Here is a 27435-nt window from a genome sequence, read left to right on the forward strand (position 1 = left end):
CCAGTTAGTTACTTCTGACTGTTGAAAGGGAATGAAATTGGGAATGGAATAATACAAACAACAGAGATGATTTCTGGAAGCTTCAATAGTAGGATTGAATTTAGGAGAAATTTATAAAGAAAAAAAAAAACAGCAAAAGCAAATGCCCACAAGCAATGAGTAAAACTCTACTGAGAAAAGTGACAAAAAGAACAATTTTATTTACTAGCCAGAATGAACCCAGACAAAGTGAATGAGAGGACTAAGTGATGCAGGCAAGCAGTATTTGCTGGTCTAACATACAAAGTCTTCCATCTCACTGTCCTTACCCAAGCAATATTCCCACTGACATCTGGAAACACTGAACCCAGGTAAGTTCTGGCAGGCTGAGCCTAAGATTTATTTTCACATTTTTAAAAAATACAGATTTTTATTTATTCATTGTGAATAGATTAAAAATACAGCATAAAGCAATATCATTGCAAAAGTCTTTAAAATATACAGTTTTTCCCTTCAAAAGAATGTCACAGAATAAGTTGTGAATATTTCTGTAAACAATTTCCATTTCCATATTATTGACAGTCCCATTTATTATATGGCTAAATCATCTGATACCTTAGGATAAAATGTAGTCTTCATCACCAAAAAGTAGTATTTGCAAACAAAGAATTAATTAATTTTGCACTGAGTTGTGTGAACATTTATATACCAGATCTACATAGAGCTGTCAGCAACTTTAGCAACTACTGAATTTAGCAAATTAAACTACACCAAAAAGTGTCAATAATACACTCTACATCCTTTGCATGCACATTTTGGACACTTTCAACCTCCTCCCTACATGGTTAGTGGTGTTGTCACACATGCTTCCGTCTCAAGGAAAATCCCAAAGATTTGGCATCACCACTTTATGAAGGGAACAAATCCTTTTGTCTGATTTATAGTTCCCACACTGTATAGGTTCTGCACAAAACAGATTATTCAACTGTCTTCAGAGGTGAAGGGCTTCACCTTCCATTGACAGCTGATACCTTAATGCTATGAACTGAAATACCAAAAAATGCCACATCCCAGAGAGGCTTTAGGCATCTAAAGCAGAACTTTGGATAGGCACTGAAAACATCCATCTGAATTGCAGTCCTTGGTTCTATTTCATCATGTTAGGTACCAAAAAAATATTAGGTCCAAAAATCTGGTCATTTTAGTACCTCACTACCTAAGACCAGCTGAGATCTAGAAATGAGACATTCCTCCATTAATGGGTGAAGAGCTTTGCTCTCACTCTCAAAACAAAACAAAAACCAAAAAGGCCATGGGCACTGCTTTCCCACAACCTCTGCAATCTACAGCACAAAGATGTTGCCATGTGTTGCAAGGCTGCTCACAGCTCCAGCTGCCTGATGGTTACAGCACCAGCCAGAAGCACAACATCCAAGGGTAACTTTCCCCTCCCTCCTAGAAAGGATTCAAATTCCCCCTCAACCACCAGGAGTTCACCTCTTTCAGACAGTGGCAGTTGTTATTGACATCACCCTTGGATAATGTCTAAACAGCAATTCAAGATCCACTTGCCATAAAAAAAGAGAAAATGGGAGCATAATTTGATTCCAGTGACAGGCACTTGCACAGGAAAGGAAGAACTGATTTCTGTTCCATGAACAGCTTCTGCATTTTACAAGAAATTAATATTCCTTGGCTATGCATGAGAGAAGTCCTGATCAATTCTGCATCATCTCATGGCCTGCTTAGCTTTCCACCTGCCTGGCTCAGTGGTGAGCATCACAGGTCATTCTGCACTTCACAGGGGCTGCCCCTTGTGCACCTCAATTTACACCTCAGGACACTGCCAGGCCAAGGAGGCAGAAGCTTCCATCTTAAATCTCCTGCAAAAGAACTGTTAACCACAACCAAGGAACAGGAACAGCTTCTGTACTATCCACACAGATGGCACAGCAGCTTTGGAATAAAATACTGGATTTGAAGAAACTTATCTCTATGCAATGATAATTCAACCACCACCAGGTCTGTGTCCTCCCCTCACTGATTTGGATTAGGCAAAGAGGACACAAATTCAAGTGTTTTGGGGTAATACTGTTTTCCCTTTCTAACCAAAAACTCTTCTCTAAATAGTTTTTGCAGATAAAATACCATTTAAAAATATACTTAAACCATGTAAATTGTTTTCTCTACATAGAAATAGGTGAATCAACATCTCCAAACCTCTTCAAACATCCATCTGAAATGGTGGAAAACGTGTTCTCATTTTAAGTGAGATGATCTAGCTTCACTGAGATTTGAGATGCCACTGTAAAACTAACTTCAAATTACCCATATATTACAAATCTTGCTACTGTGCATTATTGGACAAATATAAGATCAGTAGACTTTTATACAAATAAAATTATATATGGTGTAAAATGTGAAAATGAGAGAGGTAGCTGGATGCCTCACCTCATCAGGAAGATGAACAATTTTCTAATGCAATAGTGGTAATGAATAAAACATTCTACCCTGACTACCCTCACTACCAATCTGAATCATCTTCCCTACCCTTCCCCAAACTAAGGATTCCATCTGAAATTCATTGGAGAATAAGTGTCCAATAATGTCAGCAAATAGAATGGGACTACTTATTAGCATCAGTAGTGCATCTGTAAACTCAAAATTTACGTTCATGTGCAAATTTGGTGAGATACACCAAAAATGATCAAGAAATGCTGAGAATTTAGGAAAATGTTTTTCTCTATGTGGGGAGGAGAAGAAAAATGTAAACACACTGATCATTTGCTGTGTAAAAAACAGGACATGTAAAACCTAAACAATAAGGCCTCATTTTCTTTTGTCAAAAAACTAGGCCCCTCAGTTCTAACAGTAAAAAAGTATAAACGGTTCAAGTGTGTGTGTATTACAGCTTTAAAACACAAACAGAAGTATGCTATGGCACCCTACATACTACTTACATTTAGATTTCTACCCTCAAAAAAAATTATAAAACTAAAATATGAAAAAAAACCAACCTGGTAACATCACATAAAAATACATCTTTGTAGCTGCAAATGCAGCAAGTCTATAACAAATTTATACACAAGAACTGCTTAATTTCAGTGTCATTCTTCCATCATTGCCCAAGCCTCTTCTGCTTTCTGGTAGTACTGATTTGCCAGTCTGCCCTTCATGGCTTCCATGGCTGCTTCTGCTGCTTCTGTGTAAAGCTCACCTAGAGAGGAAACAGCATCAGTTATGTTGACAGAGTAAAGAAAGAATATGGCTTTAGCCTGAAGCAAATAAAGGACAAAGGGAGGAATGGAGGTCAGACTGCAGGGCTGGATGTGTATGGGTGTGTTTTAACAGTGTCAGAGTTACACCAGCTGGGAACCTGGCCTCTGCTCTTCAAATTATACAACTGGCTGCTGGTGGCTCCCCAATGTATCTGAAAGGACTGCAAACAGGACCAGCCTGGAGGAGCCCCCAGGACTCCTACAGGTTACACAGCAACTAAGAGACTGTTGTGTAGGGCCTGGGAATCATGGGTGTAGCTCAAACTACAAGCAGTAACCTGCAGCTCAGGGGAGTGACCCAGAAGAGCAACCTCAGAGGGAGTGAAGGTTGCCTGGCAGTGACTCAGTGTGCTAAAGACTGGATGTGGCACCACCCACTACCTTGTCTCTGCCAAGATCTCTTCTGCCACTGTTACATCCATCCTTGTTACACCCAGCACCATTAAATCTGAAGGTATTGACCCTCTCTATGTTTTTTAACACCTGAAGCAAGAAATCTATTTTTGGGGTGCATGCTGGGGGAGAAGAGAAGGAAAAGCAAGACTACAGATAACAGAAACGAGGCCTCACCTGATCTCTGTGGATCCTTATCCAGGTTGAACCCTCCCATCATTAACATCTCTGCCTCCCTGGCCAGGAGCAGGTACCGGGGCTCATCCTGAGTGCCATCATATTCACCTCCCTCATCGTAGTCGGTCATGTTCAGCGCAGCGTTGTACCAGTGAAGTGCCTCCTTCCAATCCTGGGCCCTGAAGTCAAAAATAATTTCTGAGGATGGTTCTCTTAGGAAACAAGTGTACTTTGCACTGGAGATTCAGCATCCCATTTTGTACTGGCTTTTCAGAGCCTTAATGCTCTCCAAGAAAGCAGATGTTCTCATGGAGACTCACTAACTGCACTACAACATTAGGTCACCACAGCAAAATGAGGCTGGGGTCACTTTATGCAGGAATTACAGGAGAAAGTATCAGACTGAAGTGTTTTCCTGAACTCCAGAGTCTGAGCTTCATTATTAGCTGTATGGTTTTGGCATTTACATTTGTGAGAGCAACCAATTTAGAAAAAAACCTCAAGTTGCAGAGTCTTGTTTCATAAATACTTTAAAATCAGTTATTTTACACACTGAGAATTCTTAGTGAAGTTCAATTAGAAGTTTAATGTTATTTGACAGTGGGAAATTTAAAGAGTATCACTATTGTGCAAAATGAAAACTCACATAAATAACAAAGACATGCTAAAATACAAAAGCAGAAAAATCATTGCCCCAGCCTTGCCTCAGTGAAGTAACACCAAGTTAATCTACTCAACCATGCACAGTACCTGTCTGCACCAAGATTTACACCTGTATCATATGCTCTTGCTACCAGAATCATGGAAGGCCGGTCTCCAGCTTCTGCTGCTCTCAGCAAGTAATTAAATCCTTTATTTCTGTTCTCCTTTGTATCCTAGTAAAGAAAACAAAACCTTTAAAATGCATGCTTCTGAAACCATCCCTTTACCATTAAATGCAGTTTCTCAAAGTCAGCAAGTATTTAGTATGTCTGAGAAATTGGCACAGCCACAAGAAACAAAGCAGCTGAACAGTAAAGGTGGCTTCAAAAGCTTCCCAAAGGCATGCAGGAATTTGCTGGCAAAACCAGAAACATTTTTTTGCTGCTTTGTCCAAATCCTTAATTACAAAGTAATCTATTTTCTCTGAAGAGGCTACAGAACACCTAACTACAGTTTTCGTTCCATCTCCATTTCCTGCTATTCTTATGATATTTTTACAATGGACCACAATTCTGTTTTTTGGCACCTTCCATACCTCGAGAGTGACCTCAGACAGAATGTGATGTGGCAGCTGAGAGCACATGAGGCCCAACCCAACGATGGCTTCCAGCTCCCCACAGTCTGCAGCGTGCTCCAGGTGGAACAGGGCTGACTCCCGATCCCATTCCTGGTCCTTCTCACAGAAGCGCCCGCCTTCATGGTAGCGAACCATGGCCAGGTGCACCTGCACACATTGCACAGGAGAGACACAGCATGAGGGATCTGATCCTTCAAATCTGACACAGCACCAGGTAGGGATCTGATCCTTCAAATCTGACATAGCACCAGGTAGGGATCTGATCCTTCAAAAGCCCTCTGTTCATACTTTACCAGGTCTCAGAGCTAAGTCCTGGGGTAAGAGGAGGCTCAGAGGAAACCTTAGCACTCCCTACAATTATCTGAAAGGAGGCTCTAGCAAGATGGGGATCAGCAACTTCTCCAAGCAGCTGGTGACAGGTTGAGAGGACATAGCCTCAACCTGTACCAGGGGAGGTTCAGGTTGGACATCAAGAAGATTTCTTCATGGGAAGGGCTGTTAAACATTGGAATGGACTGCCCAGGGAAGTGGTGGAATCAGAGTTCCAGAAGGTGTTCAAGAAACAACTGGACATGGCACTTAATGTTATGGTCTGGTTGACAAGGTGGTCATTGGTCAGAGGCTGGACTTGATGATATAAGAGGTCTTTTCCAACCTAAAATATTCTGTGAAAAACAGGTTTCTTCCCACATCAAAAGGTTTGAGAACACCTAAGGCTCCCTGGATATTTAGTAAGATTTACATCATGTTTTAGGAGGGGGCTTAAGGCCATATATAACCCCTTAATTCACATTTCATTATCTGGAATAGCCTGGAGTAAGAGAGTCAGTCCATGCTCCCAGTTCCAGGAGCTCAGCTTTGCCTGTGTGCAAGGTATGTGGGTCAGGCACAGCCACCCCTCCCACTGCATCCTCCCTGTGTGACACCTCTGGAAATGCAGATTAACAACAGCAGGGCTCTTCCCAAAGGAGCCCAGAAGCTGCAAGGCCAAAAGCAAATGGAATTCCTGAACTCAGAATGGTTCCTGAACTCAGGTGTCCCTTATACAACATGGGTAGGTGACAGAAAGGTATAGAGGTGTTGTTTTCAACTGCACAAATAAATGCAAGCAGGGCAACACTTCTATATAAGTAATAAATACAAGATGTTCCTTGTTGGATAAAACAGTATCAGCAGACCCATCCCACCTTTCCAAGGACTGACTTCCCAATTTTCTTTTCAAGTTCTAGTTCATTGAGCCTCTGAATTTCTTGGGCAACACAGGATGGTCTGTGGATGTGAACTCTGGAAGAATTGTAAAGATTCCACTTCTCCACACTGACCTGAAATACAAAATACACTATTATTTATATTCAAAATTAAAATTCCCATTCATATAGATTACCATCAAGGAATCAAAGCCTCTATTAATATTGTTACCTAGTAGTAAATAGTGTATATTAAAACACAGCTTTCAAAAGTCATGTTAGTAGCTGAATAATTAGTTATTACTCTTCATTAAAGAAATGGAGTAAGCCCCTCTATTTCTAATGCGAACATCATCACTTTGAAGAATCATCTCAAAGTTCTGAATCAGAAGAAGTTACTTACACAAATAAGCAACTGAATAGTCACACTGCAAGCACTGAAGTTATCCATGCACAAAAAAAAAAAAAAAAAGAAACCCATACTTTTCTGCCCAGAATTTCAGTTCCCAATACTTTAAATGCAGCTTGCATTCTAGAACTCTAGAAAAATGATATGTAACCATGCAGAAGACTACAGGCAGATACATGCACTGGCATTTCTCAGGAGGAGCAACCTAAATGATGACATTTTTGAACATAATGGATCGGTGGGAAACAGTAGCTGAAAATAATCCTATCACAATTAATGTCTTTGCAGGTACACAGAGCAAATACAACAGGAAAGGCTGCTGGCACAGAACTTCAGTCTGTTAAAGCTGTTTCAATTTTCTGAAACAGGAATATATAATAATTAAAAGGAAATTCTGAAAATCGTATCTAAATAAATTATTAATTCTTGTCAAAGCTGTTTTTTCTTTCCTTTCACAGTAGTTATTTGTTTAAGCTAATACCCAAGACCAATTATCACAGAAGTTATACTTTCTAAAATCATACAAGGTCTGTTCTTTCCTAACTCAGTTAGGTGACAGCAGCTCTCTTCACTGTGTATCTGTTTCACATACTGTGTGTTTTTAAGAAATCATATAGGATATGATTTCAACTACAGAACAACTACATACAGGATAGAATTCCAAAAGTAAAGTGCAGAAAAGAAATATAATTTAGCTGGGTAGAAAATAAATTCACAGAACTGTATTTTTTTTTTTTGAAAGTGAGAAACCCACACATAATCACTGATTTATGACAGAGGTGACAATTTGTTTCACAGTACTTCTTTCACAAGAAAACAAAGACAAAACATAAAAGGAAATAACAGAGTGGTAAGTTGATATTAATAAATATTTTCTGTAGCTGAAAAGGAAGGGAAACCAACATCTGGTTTAGTGATACAGTTAGGTGGCAGATGAGTGGAACAAAGGACAAGCAGAGCAGCAAACTCAGTCTGTGAATATTTCTGCTTTATTTACCCTTGCAGAGCTTCCCAAACTGTCTTCATCAGACTCCTGCCTCCGGTTGTTGTTTGAATGGCCCTACGTTGATGTAGAGATTTGCATCATTCATTTTGCAGCAACTGATGTGTGCCAGATATGCCTCTAGACTATTCCTACCTTCCAGAATTAATAGTGACAGTGAATTAATGAAGACCAAAACTGTTTCCACTGGATCCATTTCCTTCAGTGATATCACAATGTATTAAGACTCATACCAAAATGATAAAGAACTTGGCACACGTGGGCTTTAATCCCATAAGCTGGAGATGCCATGACAAATACCTTGCCAAAGGAGGTGACAAGGTATCTCTAGAAGTAGTATTCTCTTTCCTGTCTTCTAATTAAATATCTTAAGATCTCCAGGTCAAAAAACATTTATTTAAAAATTTTAGGGGAGTAAGCAAGTAACCCCCAGGAATTCTAAAGTTCCGTATTATTACCTGACAACAACATTAAGTTCTGTAATATTTCAAGCCATACAAACTAGAGAAGGTAAGTTGGTCTGAAAGTAGATCATATTCATGGATTCCACATGACAAGAAGATGGTTACACATCCTAAATGCAATATGTAATACTTAAAAAACCCACACAACAACATCTAATCAAATACGATATTTGAAATTAAGCTACTCATTACAAATCATCTTTTTCCTGTAAGAGTGTCATTCCCAATATGAATAAGTAATTTTGCAATGTGGGGGAATTTCTTTGTTTCCTCTGTTTTCAAAATCTAGATAAGGATCAGATCCAGATAAGAAAGGATAAAAAAGAAGATTCTTCTACAAAAGCAGTTTAAGTATGAACAGACAGGTTCTTACCCTATGATCCGGATCTTCTGTCTCACTTCTCTTTTCACTGGGATACCCACTGTCTCCTCCATTTTCAAAATCCTACAGAAGTCAAGTACAGAACAGCATTAGCATTACACACTTGGTAAGGACCCCAGCTAGACATTTCTCACAGGGCAAACAGTTTACTCTTTAAATGAAAAATACTGGATGGTTGTACTGGATGAAAATACTCCTTCTACCTCTGTCAGAAGGAGCAGGATCTAATGATAAATAAAGTGATCTAAGATTGTCTTCTCCCTTACATACAGTAAAACAAATCAAGCACTTTCATATTTTATCAAATCAAGAATCCACTAAATATAGTTTTCAGCTTCAGTGATAAACCAGTAGCTGACAGCCCCTGGCACTAAGGCCCAGCACTGGAAAATGTCCATTGTAAACTTCCTGCACCTCCTCAGGCAAGGTTCTCTAACATTCCCTGGTACCAGTATTTGCAGAGACCTAATCCACAGGGATTCTTTAGCTTTAATACCACAGCAGCTGGGACAAGCACCCAAGACACAATATGCAGGCAGGGGAACAGGCACATGCTTTAAGTATCCATTAAAATACAGCAGATGCAAATAAATTTCTGGTGGCAAAATAACGAATACTACAATATTAAGATAAAATGTTCTTCCTGTACTAGAAACAGCAAGTGCACAGAGGTAACATGATCTGCAACAAGAGAAATAGGCAGAGTACCTTTATGTGCTTCTACTGAACAAAACCTTTGGGAAGTTTTATAAAGATACATTTTATTAGGCAACTGCAGCCTCATTTTCTGTTGGAAAGACACTCACCCTTTTGTTGTCAAGCTGATCCAAGTTATCTACTTCACTGAACACAGGCCAATCTATAGACAAAAAATACTTGCTGTTATTATAAGGATAATACGCTTGAGGAAAAAGCTCTAGATATCATAATTTTATTGCTGTTTTTTTTCACAGAAGCATCTGTGCATTAATTATCTACATAGAAGTATGTTCAGTTTTACTTCTGCTTAAAGAGGAGCACTACAAACTGTTCTGGACTAAATCAATGCTGTTGAGTTTAAAAACAAAGTAAGACAAAACCAAAATAAGACAAGTGCAATGTTCAGGAACCCCCCAGAGGTGATGTATGAGAGGCTCACTCACTAAGCACGTCCACCTTGTGGCTGTGAGGGGTTGCAGAGGAGGGAGAGCAGGGCAGGGAGTCAAATGCCACATCACTCATGCTCTCATCGCCGGAGGTTTCCGACAGGCGGAAGAGCAGGGGGGGGCGGCTCCCGGACACCGTCCGCACGCGGCTGCTGCCGCACTTCTCCTCCGTGCCACGGAGAATTGTTTGAGCAGACTCCTGGGAAATCAAGGAGAAAGTCCTGTCAATAATCCTTCTGTGGACTCTAAGCATGCTCTACAAGCCAGTGTGAATGTTTATCAGCAGTCCTCTATAAATATACACGGGCATCCAGAAGTATTTGCTTTGAAAAGTTCTACACTGCAGCAAAATATCAAACCCTGACATTTTTACTTATTTAGGACTGAGTTTCATTCCAAGTGTTACATCAAGTCCCACTGCCATCAAAATACACTGAAACTGAGATCAGTTTGCAACAAGCATCAAATCAGGTTTGTGAGATCCAAAATTTATAAATTATTTCAGCATTCTAAGATCTACTTGGTCCCAAATATACACTGATTTCAAGGTTCCCTGTTAATTAAACTTTTTCATCCAACACTTACAAGCAATTTTTTATTATAATCCAAGGCATCTTTCTCTTTGGATGAAAGATCAAATGGTGCAAGCCCCATGCTTTTGCAGATGTTGTTGCAGAAATGAGAATGAAAGAACAAGGCCATACCTCGAACACCTAAGGCATAAAAAAAGTTAAGAAAGGGTTTACTCTAATATTATATTACAATTTACTTATTAAAAGCTGGAAGTCTCAAAGCTTTTCCTAAAAAACCAAGAGAGAGAAAATGCTTTGTAGCACACAGCCTAACCCACTTCCATTTCAACACCTGTAAGAGCTTTTTACTCTCTCTCCATGAGAGAGTGAAAGTACTGAGAAAAATCGTGGAAAGCTATGTATGAACAAGATATAACAAAAGACTGAGAAGTGTGTCTAAATTTGATCCTGCTTACAAAACTTGCACTGTCCTATGAACAATTTCATATGTAGACACTTGGAACTTCAAAAATACATGGTGCTTATTTGTCTGCATTCAGCTGTATCCATTCCTGCCATGTGGCAAGGAAACCAAAGGCCATGATTATTGTAATTAAGTAGTTTTTACATTGTGAGAACATTACTTGTTTAGAAGTAGGCCAGGAGACATGGGCCACAATCAGCTCTCATTTTAAGACTGCCCTTTTATGACAGCTGACCTGTACAGGATTCCTCACAACAGGAATTCCCCAGCTGTTTGCAAGGGAAACAGGAATGTGTCAGCTCACCCAGTGCAGTGGCTACTGGGAAGAGCTAGGAAGAAAAGAGAAGCACCCTTTAGTGAAACAGAATGATTGATTTTTACCTAGGTTGCCATCTCCAAAATCTGTACCACTCTCTGTATGGATCTGAGGGTCTGTGTAAAGATCTCCAACTCCCTGGATATCAACAACAATGAGCTGGTGTCCTGAGCGCTCGAAGGTGAAGTGACTGAAGGCCTGGAAAGAACCACAGAAGATGCCTGAGAACACTCTCCCATCTACTGGAAACAGCAACACACATTTCCCTGATAAAAATGGGAAGAGAAGTCTGATAACCCTATCAGTGAAATATAACTGGTATAAATCTCATGATGAAAGCAGCAAGAGACCAAAAGCAAGTAGTGTCCTGTCTCTCCAACCTGCTCCAACTTGCAGAGAGGATAAAAAAGGCAAAGTGAAAAGCAGCAGTGGGCACAGGCAGGGGAAAGGAGATTCCTTAATTCCTCATTTTTGTACTAGAGATTGTTTTCCACTACAGTCTTCACCTTAGGTAGTGGGGAGCTGGCTGGCAGAGAGAAAAACAGTGGGCTCTGCTCTGAAGCCAGAGCAGAATAACTTCTGTATAAACATTCAGGCTGTGCCTGTGAACCTGCAAGCTCTGCATCTCTGGGACCCTGCTTCCTTCTGCCAACAAGCATTAGCTCTGCCACAGTTTCGAGAAAGAGCCCATAAATAAATGTCAGCATCCAGACAAATTCTTCTTCCCCTTTGAGTGATCCCCCTGTGCAACTGCTCTGTGTCTACATTTGTGTATCAGATAATGAAATGCACATTTGTGCTTTTGAAAAAACACATTTCAAAAATCAGGTACAAAAAGCCCTTCTCTTTAGAATAAAGTTGAGATATTAGGAATCTTCTGGGAAGGTCTCCAAAAAAGTGTTGCCAGGCCTGGGGGAGGTGACTGGTGGTGATAGACAAACATTTTAACTGCAGCAAATACCAGGGAACATTTTGTTCCCAATCCGTGAAAGCACAGCACTGATTCAGTGCACAAGTGACAGCCCAGAACACAAATTCTCTGCTTACATTAAGCCTCATGACAAATACCTTAAAAATAGTGGAAAAAAATGTAAAGAACAAAACTCCCAAGGCCCAGTAAAATACCTCTTTTTATTTTACAAGATTCAAGAATCACTTGAAATCTGTCCTTGTATTTCTATATGCAATCTCAGATTCAGCTATTCAGAGGCTGCAGTTAGAAAAACTGACACTTTTATATGGAAATGAACAAGATTTATTTACATGAGTTGGATACCAGCCACCTCTTGTGTATTACGTGAGGAACCAAAAGACTACTCAGTACATAGTACCTGAGAGATCTCTTCACTGCCTCAATTTGAAGAAAGTTTGAAACATTTTGATGCCTGCAGTTATAATTAGAGTCAAAGGGCTTAAGGTTTCCAAAGAGTATTAACCCTGTTCAACTCAACTGTAATCAACTGAAATCCAATAAAGAAGCACTCAGCGCCTGAAAGAGCAGGCCCCAAGTAAGGGGCAGACAAACTGCAAATAGAGAAATTCATCTGGCATTGTACTGCAGAGCCTGCAGTTTCCTTTCTTGGCACTAATGCAAGACCTCTGGAGAGAGCCCAGAAATTCTCTGCAGCAGTTTCCATGGAAAGCATTAAACAAAGCCTCACTTGTGGAGTCAGACGAATGTTGTCATCTCGCACAAATCCAGAATTTGAGTTGTATTTGATGTATTTGCCCTCAATGTAATGTTCCAGATGAAAAAGAGGCTTTCCAGGCCTGTTCTTCATTTCAATAATACAGGTCTGCACTATATCCACCTGGGGAGGGAAAGAAGATAAACAGTGACTAAGAGCATACTGTCCTCAGATCAAAGTGTGTGTGAATCCTCCAGCTGGGAAAACTTTCCCAATGCAAGAAACTGAACAATTGCAAAGATCCTTCTGTTTAACAAGGGGGTGGGGGCAGAGTCATGTGCTTCACGAGTTATTGGAGGAATTCCATAAATTAAAAGCAGCCACTTCAAAACAGCTCACTTCTGCAACAAACCCCTCTGAAAAAATTCTTAGCAAGTGCTGGCTTTCTATTTTATCTTGTGGGTACCTTAAGAGTACTCTGCAAAGAGTTTGCACCCAGAGAGTAAAACATACAGTCACTACTGCACAGCTCAAAGAAATGCATTTTCAGAGAAGGGCTGGGGGTATCTACTGTTCAGGTATCTCCGTATCCAGCCTCTCCCTCTGTCTCACACACATTTCCAAAGCAGAAATCATCACAACTCTCACTCCATTTATATATTTTCTCCAACATGGTATTTAAAACTTCTAGATTTCTCTCTGTGTGCTTCACTGTAGACCTCACCTTGCTGTTAGGAGCCGGGAGGGTAACTAACCCTCAGAGGGGAGGCAATGCAAATATCCCCCATATCAAAATCACTAATTTTGGCCATTAAAATTGCTAAGGCTTCCAGCAGGTTTCCAGCTCTTTTCAAAAATCATTGCTAGTTACATGTTTGCTGGGTGTAGGAGATTTAAGCATCCACCCTCCTGGAGCACTAACAGCTAAGTGCTTGCTGAGACTGCTGCTGGCAAAAAATTCTGTGACATCTCTGGTTATCACAAAAGCAGCTGGGCACACATCAAAGAGAGCAATACAAGCATCATTTTATTTTGGTTTTCAGTCAACAGCTAAGGACAGTCAGACATTCACAAACACACAGCCCCTAGTCTTGGAAATATAAAGCGATTTCTGTATTTACTCCATTCAAAGTCAGCTATCATTTAACAGAAAACATAGAAGGGCAAAAGAATCTATCCAAGCATTTAAATGTGATGGAATGTGAACAAATAATTCCCTCTAAATTATGTCTGAAAACCAACCCAACAGAAGAACAATACTGCATTTTTGCTTAGCAAGATCTCTGAATGCACCTGTTTCGGTGGCTTGTGCCGGTTGTACTCCTCTCCCCAGAGTTTGGCTTCCATCTGCAGTCGGACATCCTCAAAATAAACATCCCTGCTCACACTCTCTATGTATTGCTTGGCAACATAATTATAGGCACCTTTCCAGTTCTGAGTGTGTAAGAAGTTGGACAGCTTTTTTCTGAAAGATAAATCAATCGTTGGTGAAAGGAAACCCAAGGATTTTAATTCAATCTTTCCCATTTCCTTGACTGCATGGACAGAGCCAGGCTCCAAGATGAGCATTACCCTCAGGCATTTACCAGGTATTTCACCTGAAATGTGAAGCACAGGAAAGGGACAAGGGAAAATGAAACATCCCATGGGAATGGCTGGGATGTGCCAAACTGTTTGGTTTAGCTGCAGCTACTTGTGCTCTGAACTTTCTCCTTTTCTCAATTCCTTTCCCTTCCTGTTCCTCTCAAACCTGGAGTATGAAGGGCTGGTGCCTTGTCAATAACCTGTTCTAATGTCAACAATTATTTTCTGCAGAAATTAACAGGGAGTGGCCTCTCAAACATGAACTGAGAAACCTCTCCTGGGATAAAAGCAATCTGCTGCTTCTCCACACACAGCAGTGACTGCTCAGTAACCCACATACTCCCCAAAGGAAAACTGCACCTGACAGTTGTCATGATGCAGCTTTTCCCTTTTTTGATGTGCAAATCTTTAACCCACAGATCCCTCCAAAGCAGGGGGGCTGAGGCAGGGGGTGTGGTGGTGTGTAACACAGGAAAACTTTGATAAGAAAGGATCTGCTGGCTGCCAACAAATGCATTAGGCAGGTGCTTTAATTAGTAGCAGCCCTCAAACACTCAACCCTTCCCCCTCGCTCTTCTTCCTCTCCCTGCCAAGAACTTGGTGCAGAGGTCTTGGTACAGGGGACACTCTACAGGCAAAGCAAATTCATGCTGCCTGTCCTCCTGTAGGGATGGGCACACAGTCACAGCAAGAGAGGCCTTGGAAAGAATGAACAAGGAAAGGAGGTAGGAATTTCAGCCAGATCCCAAATCTTGCCAGTTCTTCAAGGAACACACTTCTCTGCATAAAACAAGCCAGCTCATGTTTTTCTAAAGTCAATATTCTCACAGTGGTTCACTGGGCCATGGGCAGTTGTCTAAAAACTTGCAGAGTTACAAAAATCTAGGAGAGAGCTCCAGATGGGAAATATCCCTGTACCACTGAAACATATGGGAAACCCAACAGTAGAAAGCTGACATGCAAGTTATGCTTTTTTAGTACCAGAGGTTAAGGCAAAACTGCTAACAAATTTCTATTTATGGCATTACTCAAAATATTGTGTAATGGGGAGTTTGGTAAGTAACAACAACTAAAAGCAATGTCAGCAGCTGAGATTTGTTATTTCCTAGGCTTCATTCACCACTGTATCCAGCTGTCTTTGCAGGAACAGAACCACCAGCATGAACTGATACTGAAGTGCCAATGCCAAACTGGAGCAGTATGGGGTTACTTTTCTTCCCTTTTGCTCAAGTTCAAAACATTGTATTTCTATCTTTCAGGAGTGTCTATCTTCTAGAGCTGAAACCACACATGAAGTGCAGTTTCTCTGGATTCCACATGTGGGAAGAAGGGGGAATGTTTTTAAACACACACTCCCTGACATTTTCCAGGAAACATTTATTTCCAGAGCTTGGAAGGGGTGGGGTAATCTCTTAGCACACACCAATTTATAGCTGGATGCTGATCCCCACAATAACATTTGATAACACTCTCCAAGGAAGGAAAAGTTCCTCCTCAATCTCCCCCCACACTTTATCTTTCTGGGAAGCACAACTGTTAGTGTTCAAGTTCTGCCTTTCTCAGAACATTATTCTGGTATATGTGATGCAAAGCAAACTCTAGGAGGATAACCTTCTTCACCAGTGGAGGCTTTTCCAGTTGAGACTGCACCAACCAGATATTCTTTCTCTTTTCTGTGCCTAGCTACAGGCCTCAAGTTGGTCTCCAGGCTGCACACACCTACGAGCTCATATCAAATTTTAAGATATTTTAGCACACAAGGGACACAGACATTAAGGCTGTTACTATACTTTCATGAATATTTTGCCTCCCAGGGATGGTTGAAGTACAACATTCAGAGGACATTCTCCTTTCTGAACCCCACTCCCTGCAGGTGGAGTCACACAAACAGGGATAAACCTCTCAGCAAAGCCTTTTAGAAAGGAGTCGAGCTTTACACAATTTCCAATACATCTGAGTGAAATTCCAGTCACCACAGAAAAAAATACTGCAAGGAGGCCCCCAGAGATGAAGTGGGCAGATACTCACGTTCTGAAACACTCTCGCATTGCTCCACGGCCGAAAGGCTGGGGAAAAGAAAAAAACAAAAACCCAGCATTGCCATTTCCACAAAGTTCATTTCTAACCAGTAAGAGACACAACCATGACTTCCCCTTTATACCATGCAGAAAGCAGTTTTCAAACAGGGTCTATAGAAATTTCCTCAAGGAAAAGTGAAAATCCACTGGTAGTGTGGGTATCTGGGGAAAAGGCATTTGGATGAACTCCCCCTCCCCATATCCCATGGAGAAGAAATGGTAAGTCTTTTAAATAACCTATTTAAATTCTCTCCCTAGCTGGGAGTCAGCTCTGTGTGACTGCCTACAGAAGCTTCACAGACTTCATGCTCTCTGCACTTAGGCTTCAGCATAGGATGTGCCCAAGAGAGCATCATCTCCCCAGATGCCAGACAGCCAGCACCACAGAGCAAGGCAACCCCAACACACAACCAACCCCAGGACTTAACTGGGAAAGGACAGTGCCCTCACATACAGAAAATCCAGTTAGTTTTCATTCTAACAACAGAAATTATTTGGAAGCACACAAAATAGGAGGACTACTGCCAGGCAGGGAAATTATGCCAGAAGGAAATGGGAGGGGTGACATGGAAGGGAAATCACTGGGAATGGAACAAATGTCTCATGTTGCTGACAGAGAAGGTCTGACTCCATTTTCTACTCTATTCTGGAGAGAAGGATACAAAGAAAAAGAGGTTGGTGAAAAGAATTACACTGAGACTTCAAAATTTCTATAAGGAAAACATCTTGCTGCCACTATTCAGGAACAGAAAGAAAACACTAACACTTGCTGTTAGCAAACATGAAGGACAGTGTGATCTTACTTGAGAAGCCATCTTGATAAGGACTTCATCTTCAACCCAGTCCCCAGTAACAGCATTGTACCTGCAAAATCAGGAGATACATCTCAGAAGAATGCAAAGGGAACCCAAATCCTCCCATTTCCAGCACCTATCCCTCCTTATCTGTACCTGACTCTGGAAAGTGCTGCTGCCACTCCCACACAAAAGCTTCCAGTCTTCCCATTACACTCTGGCCCTCCTCATTTTGGGCAGGCAAGGAGAAACACATTTAGCTCTTTGAAGAGACACTGAACCCTCCTGTCAATGAGCAGACTCTGAAGCAGAATCTGAACTTGTGTAACACTACAGATCAGGCTTTATCTGCTTTGAAGTTAAACCTCCTCTGTGATGCCTGGGCAGCACACTGGGGGCAGGAAGGGCCTCACCAAGCTCTGCACACTGGACAGGTTGTCTGTCCCAACCCTGACCTTGCATAAGCCTGGTTCTGGCTGAATATTTGCCTTGGGGCTGTGAAGAATGTGAGCAGCACCAGCTGTGAGACACAGTGGGGCCAGGAACTGCCCAACACTGCACTGAGGGAGGAGCGAGTCCCTGCACAACCCTGTGATAATACAAAGAGTACAACTGTGGCTTCTCCCCACCCCCTGAACTCCCAACACAGTGAAAGCCAAATTGGGAACCACAGCAGCTGAGTCATCAACACATGATTGTTTCCAGCCTGGTTCCCCCAACCTGCACAGAGGAATTCATGCATGCAGACTCCCTGTATTCTCACTTATACATGATGTACCACCCCAGTTTGCAGCAAATAAAGAGGTAAAAACAAGAGTATCAGAGGCATCTCTTTTAACAGGATATTGAGTAGCCCAAAACTAAAATTATCACTTATTTGTATTTTAAAAAATATGCAAACTATTTCAGGACTGTGTGGCTGACCATAGACAGATGTAGGCTATGGGGAAGAGCAGAACTGCATGACTGGTATGGGGTTGGAAGGGAGGCCTCCCCAAACACTGATGCTAAGTGGTGATTAACTGGCCTCTAACCCCTAACCCTTCCTCCCAGAAACCTGTGTCTGTAGAGGAAATATTTTGGCAAAGCTCATGTTAAAGCACTGAAACCAGTTTCAGGGCCAAACTCCCTTTTAGCACGTAGACCACACTGAGCTATTCTGGGCTTTATAAGGATTTAAATTCCTGCCACATGCAACAATACTGCATGGAGTAGCAGAATTGAAACTGCTATTTTTAGGAAAGTTGTGGAGGGTTATGTTGCTTTCTTCCCCAAACTATTTAAACTAACTATGCTTCCTCTTAGTTGGGACTAATTTTATTATTAGATTACATTTATGGCATTAACAAATCAACCAGAAAATACTTTTCAGCCTTTTTCCTGTCTACACAGTGGAAGTCCTAGATACTGCTTAGGTGGAAGAGAAAGTGTGACAATGGTTTGCTGAAATGTTTATTTTTGATGATGTGCAGTATTTACACATTCCTAGTTGAGGAATATGTAAAGATTGAGTTAAGCCCCACTCACTTTGGGCACCATGAACTTTCTTCAGCCAGACATTTACAAACTCAGCCCTTGCACAAGCCAGCAGCCCTACTGAGTATCAGCATGCAAGGCAGAAGGCCCACAGACCTGTAACGAGTGGCATGCTCTGTCTCAACGTCCTCCAGATGGAATTCTGCCCAGGGATCAGGCATGTGCTTGGCTTTCTCAATAGCATGCTTCCAGGTTTCCTGAAGAAGTTATAGATTGGCACTTTATTTATAATCAGCAGCAGCTCACAAAACCAGCACTTTCTAGAGCCCATCAGGATCCCAATGCTATGGAGATGTGCAACTGCACAAGCCCTCAAAGCACTGCTCAGAGCAGGGACCAAAGACAACTCTGATAATTTTTTTAATAATTTCAATTATAATGAAACCCAGCTCAGATATATAAAGCATAGATTTCAGTTCAATTTGCACCCTTTGAAGTTACTGAGAACAGAACCTGGCACAGTATATACCAGGTACAATTTACAAAACCTGTGGTAATTTGCAGATATCTCTAACATGCTCTGCAAATAGCAGTAAGGCACACCCAGATGATATTAATTCACCTTTTCTGTTTTGATTTTTAGCTTTTCATATGTAGCAGCATATGCTGGTTTTGCATGCAGAAGAGTAAGTACAAAAAAGTCCATTGAAGATAAAATCAATATGGATAAAGTAAGAAGTTCTGTGAACCCCAGGGTCCCAGACTGTGCTCAGTATGAGAAAGAAGAAATTAGAATGTTGTAAAAATTGATTATTATAACAATTCCAGACAAGTAGCTATTTCAATGTTCACCAAGTCAAGAGTAAAATATCAAAGCAGTTTTCTGGAGTACAAACAGTCTCTCTCTACCAGTCAATTTGGATGCTTTATTCTTAACATTTTGTTCTCCCTCTCTTATATTGTGTATTTCCAAGAAAACTGGAGATATGATCCTGTGATGTGCCAAATGCCTTCTGCAAAGTGAGCAGGAGAAAAAGCACTCTGCACCCTGCCAATAAACAAGTATTGAGCTCTGAGATATTATTACTGCCTCTCTGACTGAACTCCAAGTTTGCAGAAACAGTAACTTTTAAAATGTTGTGATTATTTTTTTTTCTTCAGGAATTAAAATCAGTCCTTTTTTATACAAAAAATACACTTAAAATTTGTGTCAGCAATGGCATCAAGGAAGTTTTCGAAGCAGCTAAGCTTTAAATGTTCGTTTTTATTTGGAATTTCAGCTTTAACCACGCATACCTTGCAAACAATTTAAATGCTCCCCTTTCTGACAATAATGACACAAAATGAAAACAATACTACATTAAAGAAAATGACTTTAAAGGACTTGTTGAGAAAGATTTTCTACATGTTTCCTAAGAAAATGAAGTTGCCTCAGGTCGTGCAATGACAGCTCATATGGACCTGAGAATTTGCATACTTAAATATCTATGAGAGAAATAAGGAGAGACAGCAACAAGAACTGCTTGGTTGATCAGCTGTATCAAATCCTTCTTGGGTAGATTCCCTCTCCAAAAGGTGATTTGTGCTCATGTTAGATGATAATTTAAATAAGTTAATTACTTGTGCTTGATCTTTTGAGGTGCTTTGTACAAAAGCCATATCCTAATTGTCAAACAAACACTGGTTGGATTTCATGGAGATGGTGCTAACAGTGCAATTTTTCTCCTGCTGGAGGCATATGGCTGCCACACAGTGAAATTTCAGGGTAGAGAACACAGGATGGGTATTATTCCATTTAACAGGTACCTCTTCTAGTTTTGACTTGATGACTCTTATGGGCTGAGGCAATCAGTCCTCCCAAACAATAAAATAATGAACAAAAAAAAGTCCATAAAAGGAAAAAAAAACCCAACAAAACCAAACCAAAAAAATCATAATGCATCCATTAGATATGGTGTTGACATTTTCTTTTGAACCTACCCGACCATGGTCAACCACAGAGCCATGCTTAGAACGATGTTGTGTGTCATTCTAAAGGATCCATGAGAGACATGAAAGTAGGAAAATACATGTGATAAGACAAATGATTGACAAAGAGTATTGGTTCTCTTTGTTAGTAAAAAAAAAAAAAAACAAAAAACTTCCAGTTAAAAGCCACTCTTCAATTTATATTCCCAATTTAAGTTCCTTCTTAGAACATCTGTGAAGAAACCTATTGAGGTAAGTTGGTAATTTTTTTAATTAGAAAGTTATTTATTAAAAGGGTATTGCCTATTAACTAGTTAATTAAACACTGCTGAGTCCAGTTTAAAGCAGAGAGTTAAGTTCTCTATCTGGCTCTGCCTTTCATTATCAGTGGCCCACACTGCCTTGCTTCAGCCTTGAGGTCAGACAGGCAGACTCTGCTAGGCCAGGCTGTGGGGTTAGGATGCCATCAGCCCTGCCTGTCTGCTCCACTGTGCTGGAAATCACCAGCCCTGCAGCTGAAACAGGAGAGGGAGAGTGGCTGGCTCCACATCTCAACACAAAGCAATTTATCTGTGATAGAACCTACTATTCCAAACTAGACATTGTAGAGACCAAAACCTGGGTACAAACATTCTGCAGAAGCAAAATGACAGCTTAGGAAGGAGGAAATAATTGCAATTTCTGAAGTCCTTATCAGTTTTATCTCAGAGCACATGACTCAGAAATTGCACTGCAGACCCAGAGGCAAGTGTTTAGTACATGTTAAAATGTGCACACAAATGAAGACTAAGCTCTCTACCAAGTCTTAACTCGCTTAGTTTAGCATACACCAACATCTGTCCCATTTCTATACTAAGCTTTTGCTCCTCACCTTCCTTAGGCCTATGTACATTTTAATGTTTCTATTAACTAGCTTGGGCAAAAATGTTCCTGCAGACAAGCCAGCTTCACTTTCAATGTGTTGCTCACTATGTTACCTGACTGAAATAAACCCCAGTATTTTTTCACAATTAAAGCATGCATTAGGCATAACCGAGATTTTAGAGTATCTATTAAATAAATGTTAATATCTATAATAAGAAATGTGTTCATAAAACACATTAAATGTAGGAAAATCTAAGAGACACGATGCCAGTTTAGCATGTAAACACAAACAACAAAACACAAACTGTTTATTTAGGACATGTAAGTTACAGAGTGGGTGTCACTTGAGGCTCCATTGCCTGGCCTGATCTGTGTGAAGGGAGCTGAGTGAAAAAGGACACACTGCCAAGGAAGCACCAGCTACAGCCCCTCTGACCTCCCTGCAATGCTGTAGCTGCTGTTCATCCCAAAAAGGTCAGATAGAGCTTGGGCACACTGGCAGGAGCTACTGGCAGTGTGATGCCTCATGCCCCAGCATGACAGTCAACGTGTCAAAAGCTCCCTAAGAAGGAGCTATAACATCAAAACTTACCCTTATAATTTTATAATTTACAATTTTATTTGTCTAACTAAAAGTATCACAGATTAGCAAAATTAATAATAAATTATCTGCTGACAGGCCCCAATTTTTCTTATACCAATTGTATTATCTTTTGAATCTCCCAATCAACATACTGCATTGTAAATGGTTTGATCCTAATGGCAGTGAATTTTCTCCTGGACTGAGTGGAGGAAGATCCCCCCACTGAACTGAAAGGGACAGTAGGCAATTCCATGGCAGTGTCAGACTATTGGCTTAATGGAATTAACTGCAGGTCTGGAAAAAACAGATGAGTATCTTAATTGAAAAGTGTTAGTTACAAGAGATGAAGCAGTTAGAAAATGTCTCATGCCAACTAAGTAATGAAGACTGGAGCCAATACTCACCTTAAAGCTAAAGCTTCTGGGAGAAGAGCTTGAACTGTACTGCTCAGCCTTTGCTAAGCTGCTGTAATAATTGTCTACTTTGGTATTGGCAGACTTGTTAGAAACTGGATCATCAGTTATTGGACAGATAAAATAATTGTCTTCATCATCACTATCAGCATCAAGATAACTCCCAGAGTCCACTGCAGTTGGTCTGGCATTATCAATGCCTTCCATACGGAAAATCAGGTCCTCGTCTGCCATGTTTGCAGGAGGCTGGTTTAACTCCTGCCAGGACTGGAACACCCACTACTCCAATGCACATGCAAACAGGGGGAGAAGCTGGGTGAGAGGAGAAAAGGAAAAGGTTGTTATTAAAAAACAAATAATGCATGACACTGACAGAAAAGAAATATATTTGCATCTGGCTCTGTAAAAGTAATCCTCAAGTACCTACGTGTAGTTTTGAACACCTCTGCTAGAGCTGGTGAGAAGCAGCATTCTGGTTTTAAACTGCCACAGGACAGAGAAGAGGAGCTTGGTTATCTCCTCCTCCAAATGCCTTTATTCTTCCTTATATGAAATGCTGAGTTTCACAATACTGGTTTTAGAAACTTGAGAGAGTTTTACCTCAACTACCACAGACAAATTTTCAAATCTTTTCAGGACAAGTCTTCTCAAGCATATTCTGTACAAATTATCAGTCAAATGAATTAGAGAGTACTGTAAGAACAACACAGAAAAATTTTCCACAATCCACAAGACTTAAGATGGCTTTTAGCTTACATACAGCCAATGGGCACAGGTTGTTGAAAGTGTGGCACACTGCAGAAAAATGAGGTGGAGGAACGACTAAAGCCCTTGGAAGAGGTGGAAGTGTACACAGATACTCTGGAAATACTGGCATGTACAAAATAGAGGATTAGTGAGAATACTCAAAATTTGGCTCTGATGCTGGCTGAGCAACGGGATTTAATTTAAAACAGACACTTCTAAGTGTCACATTGTTTAGTTCTTCACCCACCCAGCAAAATCAGGGATTTTCACACAGCTAGTTGAATAAAATAACCACACACACAAAGGTATTCAGTTTTGCTTTACAGCTATTCCTCAGCCCTTTGCATTTTCAGTTTTCTTTCTGCACAAAACAGGAAGATGAATGCACTGCTACAGAAGCATTCATAGCTGCTGACCTCACTCCCCAGTTACTGAGAAAGTGGTCACCACAGAAACAGTGCCTTAACACGAGGCAGCTTTCACCAGCAGCATTATCCTGCTGGTTACTGCTCTTCTGACAGGGACAGCATTCCCACACTTCAGGCAGCAACACAGCAACTCCAGCACTCCACGAGGCAGCAACTCCAGCACTCCACGAGGCAGCAGCCGCTCTGGAACACCCCTGCTGGAGGAGGTCTCAGCCAGCTCAGCTCAGCTCAGCTCAGCTCACTCTGCACTGCAGCAGCTCTGGAGGGCCCACCTGCTCCACCAGCAAAGACCACAGGGAGCTGTCAGTTCTGGGAAGGGGCAGCAGCACACACCTGGCAGGGGAAGGTGTCACTGCACACACACCTGGCAGGGGAAGGTGTCACTGCACACACACACCTAGCAGGGGAAGGTGTCACTGCACACACACACCTAGCAGGGGAAGGTGTCACTGCACACACACACCTGGAAGGTGTCACTGCACACACACACAGCTGGAAGGTGTCACTGCACACACACACAGCTGGAAGGTGTCACTGCATACACACACCTGGCAGGGGAAGGTGTCACTGCACACACACACAGCTGGAAGGTGTCACTGCACACACAGCTGGAAGGCGTCACTGCACACACACACCTGGCAGGGGAAGGTGTCACTGCACACACACACCTGGAAGGTGTCACTGCACACACACACCTGGCAGGGGAAGGTGTCACTGCACACACACCTGGCAGGGGGGAAGGTGTCACTGCACACACACACCTAGCAGGGGAAGGTGTAACTGCATACACAGCTGGCAGGGGAAGGTGTCACTGCACACACACACCTGGCAGGGGAAGGTGTCACTGCACACACAAACCTGGAAGGTGTCCTCAGCTGCCACTGCCGTTTTTACTGTGATCATGATCATCTCACCAGCGTGCACCGAGTGCTGGAGAACCCCCACAGCCTGTCACCAACAGCCAGCAGCTGTCACACAATGCCTCAAGGACGTGACTAATGCAGGACATGCCAGAGCACTGGACAGCCCCATTACACCCTGTGCTGTCCTGCACTCCCTTCTGCTCCTGCTGTCACACACATCAGCAGATCCATGGGGCTCAGCACAGTTTGAGAAGCAGCAGCAATGAGGGTTTGTGCGGCAGTGACAGCAAACATTTTGTTTCTGTGACTTGTGTGAATGAAATACCACCACACAAATCAATTTCTATTTAAAGCTAATGGTGTTTATGAAAGTCTCTTGGTTTTTCTTGGAACCATAGTTCTTATAAAGTACTTGTGATGTTTACTTTGGGAGTGTATGTACCAATAATCATACTCACATAAAATGCTATTTAAAACAGAATTCAATAACCAGATTTTGAACTATACAAACACTGCTCTAAACCTCACAGTTTGCTTGACAAAAAGCCTTATAAAAAGCCTGAGCTTCATCCCAAGAGTTATATTCTGTGCTTTTGCATTATAGCACAGAAGTTGTACTATATAGGAATTTCTGTTACTACTGCTGTTGTGTTTTGATCATTTAATCTTTAATATCCATTACAGAAGTGTTCTAAGGCTAAGCAACAAGGAGAGTGAGACTGCACTAAACCAAGCCTGCCAGCCTGCATTATCACACACAACCTATAATTTTAACTACCCACTCCAACCCACTTTGAAAATTTATTCTGTTTTTTATCAACCTTGTACTATGTGATTCAAAATGCAAATAATTTAAAATATAGTTCTTAAATCTGCTCTACTCTGTATTTATTTTTGTTTTTCCAATGCCTGTTTCAAGTATTTTTCCTTCTCTTGCCTTTCTAACCAAGAGCCACACGGCCAGGAGGGGCAGGTGAGTGGCAAGGACAACATGCAAATATGGGAACACAGATAAACAGCAGGGAAAATTCACATCACAGGGCTGTTAAAGCATGGCTTGTTTCTTGTGGGTGTCTGTTGCTACAAAGCACTACTGGCTTTAGTGAGACTCTTGGCCAAGGGTCTACAGTGGCTTCAGCATCTAAACCTGCCTTAATTCATCCCAAAGAGCTGAGTGATAGAAATACTACTGTCAGCAAAAGGGGACAACTGGAGCATCTCCATGTCCTTCTAATTCACTGTTTCAGCTCAGACACAGCCCCCTGGAACTCCTTAACACAGGACAGGCAGGAACTGCTCTGTAACAGAAGTCCCAGCTTGTCTTGTGGAGAAGCCTTAAAGCAAACGTGACCCGGCTCTCCCTGGTATAATACTAAATCCCTTTTGGTTTAATACCATATCAGTTAAAGCCATTTAACAGGATACCTTTAGGAGAAACAAACTGTTTTTTTCTTAAAAGAGAGAAGTCACCTTTCAGATTAACATTCTTTTAAAGTCCAGATTCAAAATTTAACCTAAGCAACTATATAGACAATGCACCTTAAAAAGTATTATCACCTTTATGAGATACAGACCCAAAGCTACATAAACTTGTCCAGAACAACCCCACTAGCTATGTTAATGTCTGTAGCATATTGCAGAACCATGTGCTTTCCAAATACCCAACTGACCCCTACAAAGTAAATGTCTGTTCTCATCTGCACCACACACTGCAAGAAAACAGGTTTAGTGAGTCCAGGTAAGGGCTGTGATAAAAAAACAAGATAAAAAAAATCCAGATACACCTCAACTCGCTGTCTATCTTTGAAAACCTTGTCTTACCAAAGACAGATTTCTGATGAGAAGCCTTTAACACAGGTCCCTTCCAGCATATCACTACTGCAAACACCATGGCACAAATCCCATTCAGTTTGCCTGCAAGCCCAGCTGGGATAATTATTTTATTAGTCTGAGCATTAGAGAGCAACAATGCAAAATTCATGAAGCAAAGGGTTGAGTTCAACTGCCCCAGCTCAGAATACGAAGCATTTGAGACAAAACCCTGTGCAAGGAAACAGAGCACGGCTTCAAACACACCAATGGCTTTCAGAGCTGCAGGCAGTGAGGCACAAGAACAGCCCTTCCCAGTGAAATCCACCCTGCTGCCAAACAGCAAATAAACACTACGGTAAGAGCATCCAAAACACGGGGGTTGAAAAGGACACAAAAGGAACTTCCAAGACAACTTTAAAATATCCTTCCATTGCCATTAATAGACCTGTCATTTCAACTGGCTTTAAATACTCTGCACAATTAGCTATCGCTGACTTTTTGTAGGCATTTGCTCATTTCCCCACGTTGTTAATTAACTCCATGCTTTATGCGCATTAAGGTATTTGAAGAATTCTCTGAACACGAACCGTCCTGGAGCCGTCCCAAGCTGTCGGGGCGGACTCAGCCCCGCACACAGCAGCTGTTCCACGGTCACAGACAGCACCCGGCACTTTTCAACAGCCTAAGCACCAAATTATGCGCACTGTCGTGGAAACATAAATGGACGAAACGCCAACCTTCAGGTGTGAGCGCAGCACTGCTGCCTAATGCCACAAATCAGGTTATTTTTGGGCCCGTGCAGAAGCTTGCCCGCCGGCCTTTCGCGGGCTCTGACTACCCCAGTGATCGTCATTTTCCGCAATTAAAAACGCCCTTCCCGCCGCGGGCGGCGCTGAGGCAGCTCCCCACCGCCGCCGGGCCAGGCCCCGCACCGCGACGGCACCTACCGGCTTAGGAGAGCCCGGATCCGCCGTGCAGCCCGGTACGGAGCGATCCCAAGAGCCACGCACCGCGCTCCAGCTGCCGCCCTGCCACGGGAAGGCAGGCGGTGGGTGGCAGGAGAAGCCGACCCGCTGAGGGGAGGGAGGAGGCGGGAGCCGGGCAGCGGGGCCGCCCCTCACCGCCCGCGGCCCCAGCAAGGCACCGCCTCCCGCTCCCTCAGCGCCCCGCGGGTGCCTGGCGCTGCCTC

General features: G+C 41.9%; 1 protein-coding gene across 2 annotated transcripts; it reads right to left on the reverse strand.

Annotated features, from left to right (window-relative positions):
- Positions 1–180: 180 nt before the first annotated feature.
- EEF2K (eukaryotic elongation factor 2 kinase) lies at positions 181–27356 on the reverse strand. Of its 2 annotated transcripts, XM_077186781.1 has the most exons (19): positions 27194–27356; positions 22388–22708; positions 20549–20599; positions 18725–18825; positions 17102–17162; positions 16249–16286; positions 13930–14101; positions 12670–12819; positions 11074–11206; positions 10282–10409; positions 9694–9895; positions 9358–9410; positions 8543–8614; positions 7700–7762; positions 6294–6428; positions 5065–5253; positions 4578–4702; positions 3828–4006; positions 181–3196 (listed from the first exon to the last, which is right to left on the reverse strand). In XM_077186781.1, the coding sequence occupies exons 2-19, from the start codon at positions 22628–22630 to the stop codon at positions 3087–3089; spliced, it is 2205 nt and encodes a 734-aa protein (XP_077042896.1). In that variant the 5' UTR covers positions 22631–22708; positions 27194–27356; the 3' UTR covers positions 181–3086. The 2 variants fall into 2 exon arrangements, with proteins under 2 accessions (XP_077042896.1, XP_054499521.2); XM_054643546.2 differs by lacking the exon at positions 20549–20599 and having other exon boundaries at positions 27194–27355.
- Positions 27357–27435: the final 79 nt, after the last annotated feature.

Source organism: Agelaius phoeniceus, chromosome 16, assembly GCF_051311805.1.
Source record: "Agelaius phoeniceus isolate bAgePho1 chromosome 16, bAgePho1.hap1, whole genome shotgun sequence".
Taxonomy (NCBI): Eukaryota; Metazoa; Chordata; class Aves; order Passeriformes; family Icteridae; genus Agelaius; species Agelaius phoeniceus.

Excerpts from the sequence above, each read along its gene's own strand:
- EEF2K (XM_077186781.1), bottom strand. The coding sequence starts at position 22,630 with ATGGCAGACGAGGACCTGATTTTCCGTATGGAAGGCATTGATAATGCC. Across the intron at positions 9,411-9,693 it reads CCACAAGGTGGACGTGCTTA|ATTGGCCTGTGTTCAGTGAA; the intron begins GTGAGTGAGCCT and ends TTTTGTCTATAG. Across the intron at positions 4,007-4,577 it reads GTAAATCTTGGTGCAGACAG|GGCCCAGGATTGGAAGGAGG; the intron begins GTACTGTGCATG and ends TTTTGACTTCAG.